Below are 20,500 nucleotides of genomic sequence, written 5' to 3' on the forward strand. Positions count from 1 at the left end.
GTAATGTCCACCAACACAGTTGCTTGACTAGAATGCAAATGAGGCACTCAGGTCCATAAGGACCTAAAGCACATGGCTGTCGATCCCATATTTAAGTGAATACCAGAGAAACCAGTGATACAGCTTTTCATGAATTTTCAGATACACAATGTGGGCCTATAGCACAGGCAAACCTGACTCACCATAAGATCAACATATTTCAGAAGCATGAATAAATGCTATAATCTCACAATCGACAGAGATGTGCTTTAGGGCCTAATGATTGTCACTGCCTCAAATGGATTACTGTATGATAAAACTCATAGCTTAATATTTTATAACCCATTCAGAAAGCCACAAAATAGGTTTACTGTCAGTACAACTTTAACATATACTGATGTCTGATCTAATTTCACTACATACTGAGTAAATTAGTGTACCTGAGGAATGTGCTATCATCTAGCTGAAATTATGCCCAGTGAATGGGAATAGAAGTCTGCCTCAGTGTGCTACGGCCTGGTGGCACCAACATAAACTTCTAGTTGAGTGGCAAGGACTAGCTGTGCACATTGTCAACTGTGCACATTGTTTATCAAATCCCTACATATTTAGCCTGTAAGGCAAGCTGCGCATGTGCAAAACCTTAAAATGTGCACAACTAAAGGTGTTCTTTCAACCCTGAAACCAAGTGTCATGGAGTCTAGAGCAGCAGTAACGCGGTAGATTTAAGTGCCGTATCTTTCAAATTACAGCATCTATGTTTAACAGCATTCAAAGAAAAAGAAACGAATAAATCTGCAAAGTGTCAAAATTTAGGGTGTTCACATGCTCTTGTGCTCTTACACAGTAGCTGCCACTGCTCAACATTGTCGTTTAATCATAGCACAACTAATAATAGTAGTCCTTTGTGTCAGGCTTTTAATAGACAAAGTGCCTCTAATCTGTTAGATTTTATAGTTGGATGCCATTTCATGGTATCTGGCAACAGTGAGAATATTTATTAAAAAGATAAGATATATTTATGTGCTAGTGTAGCTAGATAATTAATTAATTTATTTATTGGTGCATTTTAATTTTCATCTAATTAATATTCATTTAAAAACCTGACTGAAGTGAAGAGTACTGTCCTACAAATGCAAGGACATACTAAATTAGGATTAATAATGCAAATTAAAAAAATTGTACATGCTTAGAACAAATTGCCCATAGTACAAGGAAACTTAGCTATGCAAGTTAATGAAATTGCATGTGGGGGGAAAAACTGAACAGATTAGTCATTAACAGCAGTCAATGAAAGATGAAATTATCAGCTGGTTGCCAGAAAAAGAAGAAAAACTTGACCAGACAATAGAAAATAAATTCCCCCAACCAAGCATGAGGCAGGTCTGCACTCTGTGCATGCATGAAGGAAATTGACAAATGTAGCAGCAAAATTATTTCCACAAAACTTAAACACACAGAAAGAATGCACAAATTAAGAACCCAAACCTTAACAATAGAAGTTAGTAATGTAAAAGATTCTGTCATCGAAGAGATCAAAGAATGGTGAGAATATGTGGTAAAAGAAGTTACCACAATGAGAAAAGATATAAACAAAATTAATTAGCTGATAGAGAGTGACAGCTCATGTATTGTTTCAGTAAACCATTCGTCTGGCCCACTGGAACCTCTATGACACAAGTTGGATCAGGTACAGAGCTACAGTCTAATGTTGCTACTATACCCAGTGCAGATTAGGCACTACCCTTTTCATTGGCAGAAAAACGTTAGAGGCAAATATGGTTCCTGGTGGGCAGTTTAGGGTGATGATGCTTGAGAAGAATAGGGTGATGACACCTGAAAAGAAATCCACTCACCTCATGATATTCATTTGGTCATTTAGTGGAATATTTTGTAGCCCACAATTCACCTCCTCTTAGATATAGTTTACAAAATATTTTTTACCTGTACCTCTTGAATTATTGTAAGGGAATGAGCAATATACATTTTTATTTATTTATTTATTTTGCCTGATCTGCTTAGGCCATCAGACCTTCACTTACACTGGACCAGAGTTTCATATATACAATACATTTATTCTATCATAGGTACCTGAGAAATAAGAATTTCAATCTGAGTGTCTATAGAGACAATGCAAGTAAATAATACTGACTATGAACCAATAAAATTAATACTGGAAGTACTTTACTGCAGCTGCCAGTAATAATAATAATAATGATGATGATGATAACAATAATAATGGTATCACTAGTAAAAAATGAATTTATATATGTACAAAATATGTAGATGTTTTCTGATATAGCAAGTTCTGGGGAAAGGAAATTTAAGTAGACTTCACCTGCTTTTGTCTTCATTTTCAGACTGAAAATGAAGCCATTTCAAACGATCAAACCAAAACATTCATAAGTAGATACACACACTCACTTTCTGTGTGTGTGTGGGGGGGGGGGGGGTCTGTTTTTAGCAATTCAGCTTGGTAAACTAAGTAATTACACCAACCGTTACTGTACTGTAACCTTTGTGTGACATCTTTTATATTGTCTGTAGAGCAGTTTTATGTAATTCAACAGTCATGATGATAAGTAACTATTTTGTTAGCTAGATACTCATAGATACACTACAAAGTACAATTTCTACATTCCTAGTTACAATGTACAATGCATTCATTTTGTCTGTAGGACAAACAAATTTATATGAATATGACAATTCATTGTGAAGTAATTATTGCTGTTTCCATTCATTAAACAAGAGCTACCAGTGTTGTACAAGGAACTCAATGTGTTGTGTTTATGTTGAAGTTCTATGTAAATAACAAATATGATTCTCGTAGTCCTTAGAGGCATTGCAACATCAACACAAAAAAATTAATTAAACTTGTATCTATGTCCAGAGACACATCTTCAGAGAAAGAGCACACAACCAGTTTTTATAAAATCACTGATGGAATTACATTCTTCAATTTTTGGGTCAATCTTCTGCTTTTTCTGTCTGCTTCCTTCTTCTTCTGCTGGCATAGGCATCAGAACAAACTGCACAATATCCACCACTGCCCTGTACAGTGGTTTTATTATAGATAATTTTAAATTAAGGCTATAGTGTCAGGTCAGGAGCACAGGCACTGATGCAAACACATTGTATAGTGCACTATACCTGAAAACCTAATAAAGAAGAAGATGAATTGCATTAAAATGGAGAAATGTACAGCTATCAATCACTGATAATCTGTTTACTGCATAAACGTAACGAACAGATTATTACCAATTGACTGCTGTGTGTTTCTCAATTTTAATAAATGGAAAATCTCATATAAAGATGTGAAACAATTACTAACAAAGAGATAGAGGGGCTGGCCAGTACTTACCTCAGCTCAGTACAGCCAATAGAAACACAAAAAACAACCGAAAATTTAAGTTCCTAGCTTTCGGAATAAATGTTCCTTCATCAGGGAGGAGAGAGGGGAAAGAAAGGGAAGAAGGGAAAGTGGATTTAGTTACTCACAACCCAGGTTATGAAGCAACAGGGAAAGGAAAACAGGGAGGGTAGCAAGGATGGAGGCATGGTTGTCAGAGGGAAGCCAAAGATATTCTACTGTAGGTACTGTGCCAGCTTCAAACCAAAGAGGATGCATACAGAAGTAAAGAGGTATATAGTACAATATTCCCAGACTACCTTCTCTACCCAGCAGTTCCTACCCCTGTAACCGACCCCGCTGCAAAACCTGCCCAATGCATCCCCCCACAACCACCTACTCCAGCCCCGCTACTGGTAAAACATACACAATTCAAGGCAGGGCCACATGTGAAACTACATATGTCATTTATCAGCTGACATGCCTGCACTGCACAGCCTTTTACATTGGTATGACAACAACTAAACTGGCTGATCGCATGAACGGACACAGACGAACTGCCCGCCTAGGAGATGTCCAATACCCAGTAGCGGAGCATGCCCTCCAGCATAATTCTAGGGATCTAGGAACCTGCTACACTGTATGTGCCATTTGGCTTCTCCCACCCAACACCAGTCCCTCTGAACTGCGGAGATGGGAACTTGCACTCCAGCACATCCTTTCATCCCGCCATCCCCCTGGACTGAACCTACGTTAAACAACCTCACTCCCGTTTACTTTTCAGTCTTCTCCTCTTTCCCTTTCCTCTTTAGCCATTCATGCATCTTTTCATCCTACATCTTTATACTACATACCTCTTTACTTCTGTATGCATCCTCTTTGGTTTGAAGCTAGCACAGTACCTACAGTAGAATATCTTTGGCTTTCCTCTGACAACCATGCCTCCATCCTTGCTACCCTCCCTGTTTTCCTTTCCCTGTTGCTTCATAACCTGGGTTGTGAATAACTAAATCCACTTTCCCTTCTTCCCTTTCTTTCCCCTCTCTCCTCCCTGATGAAGGAACATTTATTCCGAAAGCTAGGAATTAAATTTTCGGTTGTTTTTTGTGTTTCTATCGGCTGTACTGAGCTGAGGTAAGTACTGGCCAGCCCCTCTATCTCTTTGTTAGTAATTGTTTCAATTTTAATAAACTCAGTCGCCAAGCAGACCCATTCCATATCGAATCAAACCTGGTAAATTATATTTTCTGAGTAATTCACTTACAGTGAGTGCACTCACCATTCCTATCCTTTAAACATTTAAGGGCCAATCCTACTTATTTGCAATTATGTGGCTATCCACATATAAATACTAATGTGGAGACAGGCATCTAAATGGGTAACACTGTCAATTATTCATGTTCATGATGTCACATCTTATTGTTGGGAGAGCCATTTTAGCAAACTTTGCTGAGACTGGGAACTGCTATGTCTGTTAACTTCAAAGATATTTAAAGAATTCATTCAATTATTGTCTCTTTAAATAATTATATCAGCAACCAAGCCTTCTAATGAATTATTATTGTGTTTATTTGTTGTTTTATTAATACAGATGATAAAATATGTTGGCAGTGACCAGAAAGCAGTCAATAATCAGTGATAGCACTTGATTGGTACAGATACAGCTACTCTGTCAGTGACGTCTTCTTGCAGTCCTCATATAGTACAAGATACTACTGATAAGCATTACATTCATTGTCTTACTTGAAAATGATTTGCCACAGTTATGTAAAACTTACCACTGGAAAAATATATTTAATGATTTCTTCCTTAAATTGCTGTTTCTCATTAGATCCAGCAGAGATGGCTTTTGAACAGCAGCTGCAGTCTGTGCCTGAACTTTCTCTTCTTGTAGTAGTTTGTCCAGGACATCATCTGGAACATCTGCTTTATTCTCCTTGGCTACCTTGAGAATCAAGTGCTTAGCTTCATCAGTTTTGCCTTTTGTGAGTAACCATCTGACTGATTCTGGTATGAACCTTAAAAATTAATTTATAAATATAAAGTTTCTAATTTCTGCAAAGTTATAATGACAGAAATTTTTAATTGCTATCCTCCAAAAAATTATCAAGATTTTCACATGATTTTTAAATATTGAGCAATAGAAGAATGGTAGCAGGATAGTATAATCAGAAATTTATGTTTATTTTAATAGTCACTTTTCCACTAATTATTAAGTTACTAGTTTCGATGAATCTAAGACAATGAATGGTCTACACACAGAACAAAAGTTTTATAGCTGCAGTGTATTTTCACTCATTCAACATCTTCTAGAGTTCCTTCTCATGATGGAGTCTATAGGAAATAACATGTTAAGTGAACGAAAAAATAAATTTTTGAATATGCTCTTCCACCATTTCTGTCTCTTCTGTGGTTTTATTTTAGTGTCCAATTCAGAGTGAGTTTTATTCTCTTTTTTGTATATTTGTCTTTTATATTGGTTGTAGGAAAGTTCTGGTAGAGTGTAAATACTCTTATACTTTTGAATTATAGGGGACCACTCACTGAAAATCAAAAGCATTGAGCTGCTGATAGGCACAAAAAAATGTACTTGCTATCTTTCATAGTAATCCTTTTTTGAGCTAGAGTAGCCCACACACACACACACACACACACACACACACACACACACACACACACACACCCCTATGCCCCTACATTGTGCCAGCTGGACAAACAATGGCAGTGCTGCATTTTGGCAGGTGGTGAGTGTTGTGTCAAGTGGGGTGGAGATAGAAGGGGGGAGAAGTCAGAGGCAGGGAGAGGGATTAGAGGTGGGTGGCTACTGACTTGGAGGAAGGTAGTGAGTTTGCTGGCTAAGAATGCAGATGGGAGTGGTGGCAGGTACATGGGCTAGGCTTGTGATGCTCAGTTGTCAGAGATGGTGGGGACATGAATTGGGAGGGAGTGTCAGGTTGGAGGAAGGAGAGAGGATGTGGGAACCATGGGTTTCCAGAGATTGAGGCCAGGATACTTACAGAAGCAAAGGGTAGTTCCCATCTGCGGAGTTCAGAGAAGCTGGTGGTTAAGGAAAGGATCCCCATACCCAGGTTGTAAAGCAGCCATTGGAATTGAACATGTTGTGCTCAGCTGCATGTTGTGCCCACCCAGTGGCACGAAGTACTTCTGAGTACATCATACCACCCAGTGGCACAACATGCAGCTGAGCACATGTTCAATTCCAATGGCTGCTTTACAACCTGGGCATGTGGATCCTTTCCTTAACCACCAGCTTCTCTGAACTACACAGATGGAAGTTACCCTTGCAACACATGCTAACACACACCAGTGTGCATGTGAATGTGTGGTGAATGTGTGTGTGTGTGTGTGTGTGTGTGTGTGTGTGTGTGTGTGTGTGTGTGTGTGTGTGTGTTTTCTTAAGCTCAAGAAAGATTACTCTGAAAGTTAACAAGTTTTGTTCTTTTTGGTTGTGCCTACTGATGACTCAACATTTCTGCTTCTCAGGGAGTGGTCTCCTTTAATTCAAAAACAATTCTAGAGCATTGACTTTTTTACAGGGGTCATTCTATAAGTCACGGCAACTAAGGTATATCCTGCGATAACACAACAACATGATAATTCCAAGATTTGCACTGAAACCACTATGGCAGTGTGTATCTCAATGCCAACATAAAACAGGCAATATAAAACAGTGTTCCTGTACTATAGATTGTGGTAAAGGTTGAAATGAAGCACACACTTTGTAACTAAGTGTGAATTTATTATGTATGAGCTCTAAAGGATCATAAATGAAGCAACATGAACTACTGTTCTTCAAAATAGTCCACCAGTGCATACAAACAGCATTTCCAAAGATGGGGAAGGCACTGAATGCCACTGGCATTGCCACCAATGTATGCCACCTGTCGCCGAGATGACCTGAGGCCATCCAACCTGTTTGCAAAGTGCCTCTCATACAGTGGTTTCCTCATTTGTGGAATGTGGTCGTAATCACACGGACTGAGGTCTGGTAAGCAGGGTGGGTGGGGGATGGTCCATCTTGTAACATGGCCAACCTCACAGTGATTGTTTCAGGTTGATTTTGGTAATGTCTGCCATGATCTTTTGAATGTATTTACTGTGATTAGGGTGATGTCTCACATTCACCCAATATACCATAGTTGCCATGACTTATGAAATGATGCTCATATTGTTACCTTTACTGCGTTTTCATCTTAACTCTTCTTAAAAATAATGTTCTTCTCTGAAAGATTCAGAGATGATACACTTTTTTTGCTTGTCCAATTAACTTTGAAATTTTGCACTATTAAGGGGGCTAATGTCATTTAAAATCAATAAAGGTAAGATTATTATTAGCTATCAGAGAATTTTGATGAGGAATGTGTGCATAACCTCTATATAGCCTTTGGATATAGTCATTTCTACTTATCGAAATATTTTTGTCTGCAATTCCAATTTTCATTCATTATAGAGGGTGTTGATTATGTACAACACTATGTTTTCTTTCATTTGCGGCTCCTTTAGCAATTTGTTTTATAGTTGTTTAATATTACCTGGTACACTATCAATGGTGTTTAATATATATGTCATTATCTAGAATATTGGCACTGGAGCACATGTCAACCACTGTTTTTTAACTCTTCCTCTTTTTAACAATATTACTTTTGTCATGTTCTTTTTATTGCTTTTTGTTACTGTAATGCCTTTTATACATTATAAGCTTATTACAGACTTCAACTATTGTATCCCCCTTTTATTTTCGCTGTTTCAATTAATTATTGAAAACTAGTGTATGCCAACATTAGTGACATCTGGCGAACTTACAACACAAACATCTTGTGGCTGCTGTACAGCAGCTTGTTTTAAACAGCAGTACTACTGACAACATGACTCGTGCACGTGATGTTATTTATATGTATTTGATGATGCTGGTGCTGATTCCGCATTTAATATTTGACGATGCCACTATGGCTGCAGTACATTAGGACTTTGTTCTTATGAAACAGGTATGCCTCTTCATATTTAAGCCGCACAAATGTAAATTTTGTCTGTACTACTTTTCATTATGGTCTATGTATTCTTCTTAAGCTGTATACAGTTTGTGAGTGTATTTATGTTTTTCCCATTTTTCCTGCAGATCTGATGATGGTCATTAAAGACCAAAACCAGTAATCTGTTAACAAAAAGTTTGTGACCATAGCCATAAATTAAAGGAAACTTATTACATATACGGGTCATTGTTTTTTCACAGCGATGTCACAGATTATGAAAGCATTACAGAAATTCTTGAAAAAATTTCTGCCATTTGACTGTTAATTGTTCATTTATTTCTCACATCTGTCAGGAATATTTTACATGCAGTACAAGCACAGTTGTTACCACATGAGAAATATCTGATGCTGAAGCAGTTGTTAATTAGTCTTCAAAGACCAAGTTAATAAATAATAGATCCTTTCTGAGCCTGTTATAGTAGTTCTACACACAATCTGTAATCTCCTTGAGAATTTTCTGTTGACATGTGACAGTTGTTGTGGTGCTGGGTTTAATAATTGGGATCTCCACTTCCTCCTCTAGATACTTTCTCCATTTTTATACAATTAATTACCATGAGGGAACTTCAAAACCTAAGTTACACATTATTATGGCAGGCCAAGTAATTTTTATTGAAAGTGACACAGACATACGATACCATTTTTCAACAGCTGCCGTGCCACTGCATTGCACACTGTGATGCACTTGTCATCCATACTGTGAGAGAACTGTCTGCAACAAACCTAGAACATGTATTTTCTTTTGACACTGTACCACTCTTGTTGCCCAGTGGTCTTAGTGTGGGACAACATGTGTATCTTATTTTTCAAAGTGCCCTTGTAATGGGAAAAAAAATTTTGTGTTACGTTTCCGCTATCTGTTTCACACCAGTGGGCTCATAACATTAAACCCACAGGAAATTTTCCTCTGGCCTGAAAGGATTACTCATCAATTTTCGTACACAGTCATGTGCATGCATAGTAACTTAAAATTTTTCAAATGAATAGTGACTAACAAATTTAATAAATAGCATATGACATTATTCACCAAAGAAAATATTTTTAAGTGGGATTCTCCTCAGTTTATTGAGACAGATATTTCAAGTCTGGATTATATAACAACTCGGGCTTAAAGTTGTTGTTTTTTTTTTTTATTTATTAAATGGAAGAACTTTCTGAACTTTCCCATCTATGACACCAATGATCACAGAAAGCTTCTCTGTAGAAACAATACATATGGTTGATGGAATTGGAATTTTCATACCATATTACACAAGGTGTTATTGTCAAATTAGAATGAAAATGAATGAAAGTCCATATGATCACATTAGCTGTTTCTTGTAGCTCATTCAAAGATACAAGACCAGATTTGCACCTTAACAAAAGTTTTGTTAGTCTATTTAACACAACAGCATTTGACAATACCTATACAGAGCAGCATTTCTCATGAAAGTTTTTTACAGCTTTTTAAAAGAGAACATTTATGATTTTTGTTATACTAAAATTGTAATTCTTTTATACAGGAATTCATGTGAGGGTTCTCCTTTAAGATGTGAAACAGGTCACAGGTCATTCAATGGACTACCACAAACAACTAACGTGATCATATGGACTTTCACTCAGTTTAATTCTAATCTGATAATAACACCTTGTGTAATATTATGGTATGAAAGCTCCAGTTTTATCAGTCATGTATTATTTTAGCTCCGGTTGCACCACCTTCAGAGTAGTTTGTCAAAGGGCTCTGTTTGGTCAAAATCACTGAGGTGTATAAGACATAACACTGTACTTATTTCCTTACCACCAGTAAAATAGGAAAAGCACTTCAGGAACTGAAAATGCTGTTTGCAGAATTCTCCATTCCTTTATAAAGTAAGCAAAGAATCCAGTCAGCAAGTATCCAGTTGTACCAAACACTTGGCACAACAAACCAGCAACCATTCTTTTGCTTGGACCAACCATTTCCATTGCTGAAAAATAAGGTAACTGCATTGATTTCCACAATATGAATTTAAAAAAAAATGTTATTCAAAATCTTCCATGAGTTAAGTACTATAATAGCTCCCATTATTTTGTGTAATACAAAAATATTAAAACTATATGGCATATCGGAAATACATAAAGTGCAGCAAATGGGGTTTAAATATCTCTAAGAAAAATTATCTTAAAAGTTAACTTCAGTTACAGAAAAATAGAAAAGGCCACTACTTTCCAGCTGATTGCAAAGGCACAAATATACTCAACATTTTCATCTCGTGTTTCAAATGAAGTATTCTTGGTTCTATTAAACTATCTTTTTGTGTGTATCAGAGTGTGTGCTGCCATTTGATATGTGAAATATTCTTGTAATTTAACTGACTAACACTTATGCTTACCTATAACATAGGCTACCAAAAACATTCCAGAAGTAGTAGCACCAATCAACATTCTAGCTGCAACATATGAAGAATAATTTGGTAGAACTGCAGCTCCAATTCCACCAATTACCTGGAGGGCAAGGGAGATGAAGAAAATTGATTTCCGCCCAAATCTGAAAAGTTCATTTAAAAAATCCATTTTAAGTGGTTATTTTGTGACAAGTGGTCATTTTGTGACACAAGTAAAAAATTATCAAAACTGCAACATCTGTGCTGGGCATATTCTATGGAGAGAGAGAGAGAGAGAGAGAGAGAGAGAGAGAGAGAGAGAGAGAGAGAGAGTCTGAGGAACATGCACAGTTCTGACAACACTGGGGAAAGGAATACAATATAGGATCCATCTTAGGGCCATTGCTTTTTCTTGTGTACATTAATGATCTCTCATCAGTTACACTGCCAGAAGCAGAGTTCGTTTTGTTTGCAGATGACACAAGTATTGCAATAAATAGTATGTCGAGTGTAGTTCTAGAAAGATCTGCTAATGATATTTTCATGGATATTAATAAATGGTTTAAAGCCAACTCACTGACATTAAACTTCGAAAAGACTCACTATATGCAATTCAGAACCTGTAAGAGCTTTCCACCAAGCATATGCATAAAGTACAAAGAAGAGCAGATAGAAGAGGTTGACAGTCTTAAATTCCTGGGATTACAACTTGATAATAAATTCAGTTGGGAGGACCACACCACAGAACTGCAGAAACGCCTTAACAAATCTGTATTTGCAATTCAAGTGTTAGCAGACATAGGTGACATAAAAGTGAAAAAGCTTGCATACTTTGCCTACTTTCATTCCATAATGTCATATGGTATAATATTTTGGGGTAACTCTTCAAGTTAAACAAAAGTTTTCAGAGTCCAAAAGCGTGTAATACGTATTATTTGTGGAGTAAACTCACGGACGTCTTGTAGAAACCTCTTCAAAGAACTGGGTATACTAACTACTGCCTCTCAGTATATTTACTCCTTAATGAAATTTGTCCTAAATAATGTATCTCTTTTTCCAACAAACAGCTCAGTTCATACATACAATACCAGGAACAAAAATGATCTGCACAAGGACTTAAAAGCACTTACTTTAGTTCAAAAAGGGGTCCACTACTCAGGAACACTCATCTTCAATAATTTGCCAGCAAACATAAAAAATTTAGTTACAAATAGAGATCAGTTTAAAAGGAGCCTGAAAGACTTACTAGTAGCCAACTCCTTCTACTCCATTGGCGAATTTTTTAATAGAAACAAATGATGTGTTGTATATATTTATTCTATTAGTATTGTTACTTCAGCTCAAAAAAGGAAAAAAGAAAAAGAAAAAAAAAATAGAGGTGACATGTTCCACATCCACGAGGATCTCCTCAACGCGGATCTATGGAACGACTCCTCAACGCGGATCTATGGAACGAAAACTAATCTAATCTAATCTAATCTAATCTAGGTACTATTCTGGTGCATACCTGGAGCTACCTTATGTAACAATTCCTGAACCAGTTCTTCCAATTACAAATTTAATATTTAAAATTCATATCATGCTAGTTGTCCACTCTGCATGTAGTAGGAACATGTTCTTTGATTTGTTCAACATCCCTGAAGGTTCTCTATGATGATACAATATATAGCTCATGATGAACCAATGAGTGAAAGTAATATATGCAACTTTCCACAGTTTTTTAAACCAGGCACAAACTATTTTTTTAGTTAACACTGATTGCCTGTTGACGCAATGTTTATCAGTAGTGGTACACTGTCAGTTTCAATAAGACAAAAAGAAGACAAGTCTCCAGTCTTATTAAAGAAAACTTCCTGACTTCCACTTCATAACCTCACTCAGCACATTCAAATTGTGTACACTATGGGTGGCAGATTATAACTGATATTGATTGAACAGATATAACATATACTTTAGCTTCCTTCATATTTGTTATGTTTTACATTTTTTGCACAATTATCACTCACATTAACAACAAGAGTAGTGATAAAGGCAATATAGTATATTATTTCAGTCATGTTAGTACCATGGAAGAATTTTTCCTCTACATCACACCAACTAATACTAATGTAGCAATGAAAATAATCAATTTTTGACAATGTAAAGTAATTTGGTAGATAAAAAAATCTACTCACCAAAAGGCAGCAGAAAAACATGTATAAAAAAGGTTATACGCATGCAAGGTTTCAGAGACAGGGCTCCTTCTTCTGGCAGAAGGATTGAATAGGAAGGAAGAGGGGTGAAGGGAAAGGAACTGGAGACGTATAGGAAAAGGGGTAGAGTTCATAAAAGTCACCCTGAACCCTGGGTCAGGGGAGACTTACCAGACAGGATGAGAAAGAAAGAGTTCCTTTCCTTTCACCCCTCTTCCTTCCTCTTCAACCCTTCTGCAGAAAGAAAGAGCCACTGGTTCGAAAGCTTACATAAGTAAAATCTTTCTTTATATGCATGTTCTACTGCCGCTTGGTGAGTAGATTTTTTTATCCATCCAATTACATTATATTGTCAAATAATACTAATGTTGTGCATTTAACTATTATATTCTAACAGCTTCATCAATTTACCTGTCTGACAAGTCACCAAATATTATAGAGCCAAGAAGAACTCCAACCATGAACATTGAATCAGCAGTTGCACTTAACCATGCATATTCACAGACTAGGTTAAACTGAAAGAAAAATCAAAGCTTATTAATCAATAGTAATTGTATACAGATTACAATGAGGGAGAAAGCCATCACTTACCACAGGAAGCTGTGCTGACTGCACCAACATTTTCTGAGTCACTAATCAGTGGATAATACGTTCACATTACATCACTCTTATACAAATGCAAAAAAGTTGGTGCAGCGCCTCTTCAGCCTCTAAAATCTGTGGACCATGTTGCTTTCCCTCACTGCAGAATAAATAGTCATGAAAGCTGTGCAATTATGAGGACATAAATTATACTGACCAACCTCCATTACGGCACTGCTCTTGTAAGTCGTTGTGTCATATATCCAACTGTCACAATCCACAGTGTTATTTGTTGGTAATCTTGCATCAAAATATTCTTGGGTGAAATTTGCATCTAACCGCTGACAAGGTGACCATCTCTTTGCTGCAGTATCCCATGGAATTGTCATATTAATTACCTCAGGTGGCAAAACATATGTACTATTTTCCATTTCATAAGGAAGACGGCACCTGCTCAAAAGTGAAAAATTTTTAACTACTATTTTCTTTATAGAATATAGCAATCCCAATTTGACAACTGTCTCATAACATTAAATATTATTTTTAAAAAAGCTGTTTTTGTGCTGTATATTTGTCTGAAGTAAAAATTACTGTACATACACAGTCAGTGCATGTTCTTTTGCTAGTGGGCATGCTAAATCATTTGATTTTTTTTATTAAGTGTGAAGTATTTTCCCTCATTTTCTTTTATCCTTTTTCGCTTATGATAATAGCTTTGTGACATAAAAGACACCTCTCACACCTAATATTGTTAACAACACATTAATAACACACATTCACTTGGTAAAAATCACAATTTTTAAGTGGAAAGAAAATAAGTCAGAAATAAATGTTTTCACAGTTTTTAAACACAGGTTCCTTTTTTGGGAAGTAAATATAAAACAACATCTCATATAGGAGAATTTACAAGTTATTCAAAATATCAAGAAAGAGAGAGAATACTTTTTATTCAAGTATGAATTCCATTGTTTATTATACCTTGGATTTGTGTATGATTAATGTGTATCACCTTGCATTTAATACAAACTTTTTTAAAGAAAGAAGTTGTTGCGAATATAGGGATGAAATTTTAAAATTACATTGAAATGTTTATTTTTCTCTGCCTGAATAAAAGTAATGAACTCAGCAGAAGTAAGGGTTAAATTCTTAGGAAATCAGACATTTGAAACATTGACTAAAAATCGAACTCATAACTCTTACACATTAACAAACTTGGTGGGTCCAAGTTACATATATTTTATGGTCTTTATGAAACAACCACATCAGATATGGTAATTTTAACACCTTATCAGCAGCAAATGCATCAACACTCCAATAAGACAGTAAATGACACAGTATACTAAAAAGTGACCAGCAAAAACTTTATTTAATTACATTACATTATACATCATATTTCAACATAATATATGCATAACTGTGTTGCAATGAAATATTATTGCAGAATATTTGTAGTTTTTTGTCACAGTGAGTAACATAAGTCATGAAGAAATGCAGGAAACTAGAAAATAACTCTTAATTTTGCAACCAAGATCAAGAGAGAGATTACATAGAAAGATAAGGTGTGGAATGCTGCTAACAGCTCTCTGCTCATAGTATCATCATCATTATTATTATTATTTATTTTATGGCCTTCATTGGACCACTCTAGTCAAAAATACAAAGTTGTAAACAAATTGTTACACAGGGATACAATTTGGCTCAACAATAACTTAATATGATATTTAGGTAATATAACTGTTAGAGTCTATTCTTATATAAAAGGTATTTTGCTCTTCTGTCTGCCCAATATTTCTTCATTCTTTCAGATATTTTCTTTCTTTCTTCATCTGAGGCCACTCTTCCTGTACTCCTTTTATTGATTTTCATTTGTAGTCTGGTTTGCGACTCTTGCAGTATACTGGTTTTCTCTGTCTTGTTTTTTAGGTCATCTACTGTAATTTGGAGTTCTTTTATATCTTCCTTAATTTCTGTGATCCATTTAATGTCGCTCTTGCTATTCCACAATTTTTGTATTATTTTTTTTAATAAATTCTGTTTTCTGGAGTTCTCATCAGGTGTCTAAAGAATGAGATGCGTTTATTCATCAACAATTTTGATTTCCTGTTCTCCTATTGTAATTTTGTTTGCAAGTAGTGGAGCAGTTAGCATAATCTCCGTTTTTTTTTTTTTTTTCAAATGATATTCTAAGGCCTACTTTCTCTGCTATTTCTTGTAGTGATTTCACTTGTTGCCTGGTTTCTTGAACAGTGTTGGCTAGGAGAGCAAGATCATCAGCGAATCCCAAGCAGTTTAAGCTAATATCATCTTAGGCACTTCCAATTCTTATCATCTTTGGATTGTCCTTGTACCATTCTCTCATTATGTATTCCAGTGCACAGTTGAACAGTAATGGTGATAGGCAGTCACCTTGTCTTAAGCCTGTTTTTATGAGGAATGGTTCCGAAATTTCTCCTCTAAACTTCACTTTTGATTTGGTGTTGCTTCGAGTGAGTTGTATTGTGTTAATTAGTTTTGGATGGAGTCCTAGATTTCTTAAAATTTTTAATACTGAAGGTCTGTGGAGACAGTCATATGCCTTCTTAAAACCTACAAATGTTATTGCCAGATGTTTGTTCCGTTTCTTGTAGTATGCCATAATCAATTTTAAACTAATTATCTGCTCTGCACAGCTTCTCCATGGTCTGAAACCTCCCTGATATTCCCCTAACTCCTGTTCTAATTGTTCCTTGATTCTTTCATATAGGATCTTGGATATAATTTTGTATGTGCAATCTAGGAGAGAGATTCTTCTGTAGTTGTCTGGGTTGCTCTTATCTTCCTTTGTGTGTAGTGGGTGGATGATAGCTGTGGTCCAATGTTCGGGGAATCATTCTGTTACCCAAATTTTTGTTAGAGCCATGTCTAAGGAGGTCTTGACTGTGTCACTTGCATATTTCTACATTTCAACAAAAACCTGATCTTCTCCACATGCCTTATAATTTTTTTGTTCTTTAAGAATTTTTTCTACTTCTTGGAAAGTTGGAGAGTCTAGTTTGTTAGGTTTGGTTTTTATTGGGGTATTTATGTTGATTTGTAAGGGTTCTTTGGATTCCTCACAATTTAGAAGTTTGTTAAATGCTTTTGCCATGATTTCTGCATTTCCTTGTTACTGTGTGTCATTCTTCCATCTTCATCTTTCAGTATTAATGTAGGGGCCTCATATTGTTGTAGTTGTTACGCTAAGAGTTTAAAGTAGTTCCTGGAGTTATTTTCATGATAATTACCCTCTATAGTGTTTATAATATCTTTATGGAATCCTCTCTTGATTCTTCTAATATTTTGTGTAAATTTTTTTCTTTCATTTTTTAGGTTGATGGCATTTCTTTTAGTTTTATGTGTTTGAAACTTTAACCATGCTTGGTGTCTATCTTCATGGAATTTGTCACATTCTGATGTCCACCATGCATGTTTCCTTTGTGGATTCCTGTTCTAGATCATCTGATAATCTGATGGTTTGTTTTATTTGTTGGTATTTATTATTTTTAATTAGCTGATATGGGTCAAACGTCCTTTTTATTATATTAGTTTTTCCAGTCCTCTTCTTTAACAGAGTGAATTTGCTTGTAATTTTAACTATATAATGGTCTGAGCCTGTGTCTACTCCTCTCAGTGCTTTAACATTGTGGATCTCATTATGAAAATTTTTGTCCATACAGACATGGTCTAGCTGCCACTCCCCCTTCCTCCAGTCTGGATGTTTCCATATTTTAAGTTTACTTGGCTTCCTCTTAAAGTATGTTGATTTAGGTATAAAGTTGTTTTCTCTGCAGAGTTCTACAAGTCTTTGACCGTTTTTGTTCATAAATTTATGCAGACTCCATTTTCCAATTACATCTTTATATTTCCTTTCTTTTCCCAACTGAGCACTGAAATCTCCCAATAAGATTTTTACATTCTTTTTATTTACTCTGTTCACAATTTGTTCTAGAAGGTCCCAAAATTTGTCTACCTCTTCCTTTGTTTTTGTTAGACAATTTTTTTCATTTGTTGGGGCATGAGCATTTATTATTGTATAGGTTTTATTCGTTGTTTTAAAGCTTAGAGTCACAATTCTTGGTGATACTGCTTGGAAATCCGTTACTGAATCTATTATTTTTATGTTTACTAAAACCCCGGTTCCAAACTGGGGACATTGTTTCATTGCCCTTGGTCCTGGTTTCCCATTATAAATTCTGTGTCCTTGTGATTCGAATGGGTGCTCTGTGGTGTTTCTCATTTCTTGGATCCCTTTATTAATTTTTTTTTGTTCATTTAGTTCACCTCCTTGAGTTTTCTGGTCTGAAGTAGTGAGTTTATGTTGTGTGTTGCTATATAATTTATCTGCTCATGTTTAATCTTCTTTTTGTGTTTTAGTGTGCATTTCGATGGTTGCAAATGCTCCGACTCATTGCTGTCTTCTAGTTGACTACCCACCAAATCCGATGTAGCCTTTTGCTGCCTTTTTGAGCAGGACGGTAAAATTTTTTTCCTAAAAGACCTTTCCATTTTTGACTTTCGAAGGTTGTCAACCTTAGTTGGAGCAAGCTCCGATTTACAACTACAATTGTTAACAGCAGAGGGTGTGTTTGGTCCATGAGAGCTATTTTATTTCACTCAAGTCCACCGGTAAAGATTAGATTAGATTAGATTAATACTTGTTCCATAGATCATGAATACGACACTTTGTAATGATGTGGAACGTGTCAGGTTAATGAAAGACGTCTGTACAAGATATTGTTGTTGTTGTTGTTGTCTTCAGTCCTGAGACTGGTTTGGTGCAGCTCTCCATGCTATTCTATCCTGTGCAAGATGCTTCATCTCCCAGTACCTACTGCAACCTACATCCTTCTGAATCTGCTTAGTGTACTCATCTCTCGGTCTCCCTCTACGATTTTTACCCTCCACGCTGCCCTCCAATGCTAAATTTGTGATCCCTTGATGCCTCAAAACATGTCCTACCAACCGATCCCTTCTTCTAGTCAAGTTGTGCCACAAACTTCTCTTCTCCCCAATCCTATTCAATACCTCCTCATTAGTTACGTGATCTATCCACCTTATCTTCAGTATTCTTCTGTAGCACCACATTTCGAAAGCTTCTATTCTCTTCTTGTCCAAACTAGTTATCGTCCATGTTTCACTTCCATACATGGCTACACTCCAAACAAATACTTTCAGAAACGACTTCCTGATACATAAATCTATATTCGATGTTAACAAATTTCTCTTCTTCAGAAACGCTTTCCTTGCCATTGCCAGTCTACATTTTATATCCTCTCTACTTCGACCATCATCAGTTATTTTACTTCCTAAATAGCAAAACTCCTTTACTACTTTAAGTGTCTCATTTCCTAATCTAATTCCCTCAGCATCACCCGATTTAATTTGACTACATTCCATTATCCTCGTTTTGCTTTTGTTAATGTTCATCTTATATCCTCCTTTCAAGACACTGTCCATTCCGTTCAACTGCTCTTCCAAGTCCTTTGCCGTCTCTGACAGAATTACAATGTCATCGGCGAACCTCAAAGTTTTTACTTCGTCTCCATGAATTTTAATTCCTACTCCAAATTTTTCTTTTGTTTCCTTTACTGCTTGCTCAATATACAGATTGAATAACATCGGGGAGAGGCTACAACCCTGTCTCACTCCTTTCCCAACCACTGCTTCCCTTTCATGCCCCTCGACTCTTATGACTGCCATCTGGTTTCTGTACAAATTATAAATAGCCTTTCGCTCCCTGTATTTTACCCCTGTCACCTTTAGAATTCGAAAAAGAGTATTCCAGTCAACATTGTCAAAAGCTTTCTCTAAGTCTACAAATGCTAGAAACGTAGGTTTGCCTTTTCTTAATCTTTCTTCTAAGATAAGTCGTAAGGTCAGTATTGCTTCACGTGTTCCAACATTTCGACGGAATCCAAACTGATCCTCCCCGAGGTCTGCATCTACCAGTTTTTCCATTCGTCTGTAAAGAATTCGCGTTAGTATTTTGCAGCCGTGGCTTATTAAACTGATAGTTCGGTAATTTTCACATCTGTCAGCACCTGCTTTCTTTGGGATTGGAATTATTATATACTTCTTGAAGTCTGAGGGTATTTCGCCTGTATCATACATCTTGCTCACCAGCTGGTAGAGTTTTGTCAGGACTGGTTCTCCCAAGGCCGTCAGTAGTTCTAATGGAATGTTGTCTACTCCGGGGGCCTTGTGTCGACTCAGGTCTTTCAGTGCTCTGTCAAACTCTTCACGCAGTATCGTATCTCCCATTTCGTCTTCATCTACATCCTCTTCCACTTCCATAATACTGTCCCCAAGTACATCGCCCTTGTATAAACCTTCTATATACTCCTTCCACCTTTCTGCCTTCCCTTCCTTGCTTAAAACTGGGCTGCCATCTGAGCTGTTGATATTCATACACATGGTTCTCTTCTCTCCAAAGGTCTCTTTAATTTTCCTGTAGGCAGTATCTATCTTACCCCTAGTGAGATAAGCTTCTACATCCTTACATTTGTCCTCTAGCCATCCCTGTTTAGCCATTTTGCACTTCCTGTCGATCTCATTTTTGAGACGTTTGTATTCCTTTTTGCCTGTTTCATTTACTGCATTTTTATATTTTCGCCTTTCATCAATTAAATTCAATATTTCTTCTGTTACCCAAGGATTTCTAGCAGCCCTCGTCTTTGTACCTACTTTATCCTCTGCTGCCTTCACTACTACATCCCTCAGAGCTACCCATTCTTCTTCTACTGTATTTCTTTCCCCTATTCCTGTCAATTGTTCCCTTATGCTCTCCCTGAAACTCTGTACAACCTCTGGTTCTTTCAGTTTATCCAGGTCCCATCTCCTTAATTTCCCACATTTTTGCAGTTTCTTCAGTTTTAATCTACAGGTCATAACCAATAGATTGTGGTCAGAGTCCACATCTGTCCCTGGAAATGTCTTACAACTTAAAACCTGGTTCCTAAATCTCTGTCTTACCATTATATAATC

At 36.4% G+C, this 20,500-nt stretch overlaps 1 protein-coding gene across 7 annotated transcripts in view; it reads right to left on the reverse strand.

Moving 5' to 3' along the window:
• LOC126340665 (organic cation transporter protein-like) overlaps positions 1-20,500 on the reverse strand; it is a 115,079-nt gene that overhangs the window by 19,524 nt on the left and 75,055 nt on the right. For all 7 annotated transcript variants that reach the window (XM_050001707.1, XM_050001709.1, XM_050001708.1 and 4 more), the window contains 5 exons: positions 13,720-13,948; positions 13,328-13,431; positions 10,734-10,888; positions 10,160-10,328; positions 5,107-5,346 (listed from right to left, as the gene is read on the reverse strand). In XM_050001707.1, the coding sequence (XP_049857664.1) occupies positions 5,107-5,346; positions 10,160-10,328; positions 10,734-10,888; positions 13,328-13,431; positions 13,720-13,948 (897 nt within the window). The remainder of the gene's footprint in view (positions 1-5,106; positions 5,347-10,159; positions 10,329-10,733; positions 10,889-13,327; positions 13,432-13,719; positions 13,949-20,500) is intronic.

Source organism: Schistocerca gregaria, chromosome 1 (genome assembly GCF_023897955.1).
Source record: "Schistocerca gregaria isolate iqSchGreg1 chromosome 1, iqSchGreg1.2, whole genome shotgun sequence".
Taxonomy (NCBI): domain Eukaryota; kingdom Metazoa; phylum Arthropoda; class Insecta; order Orthoptera; family Acrididae; genus Schistocerca; species Schistocerca gregaria.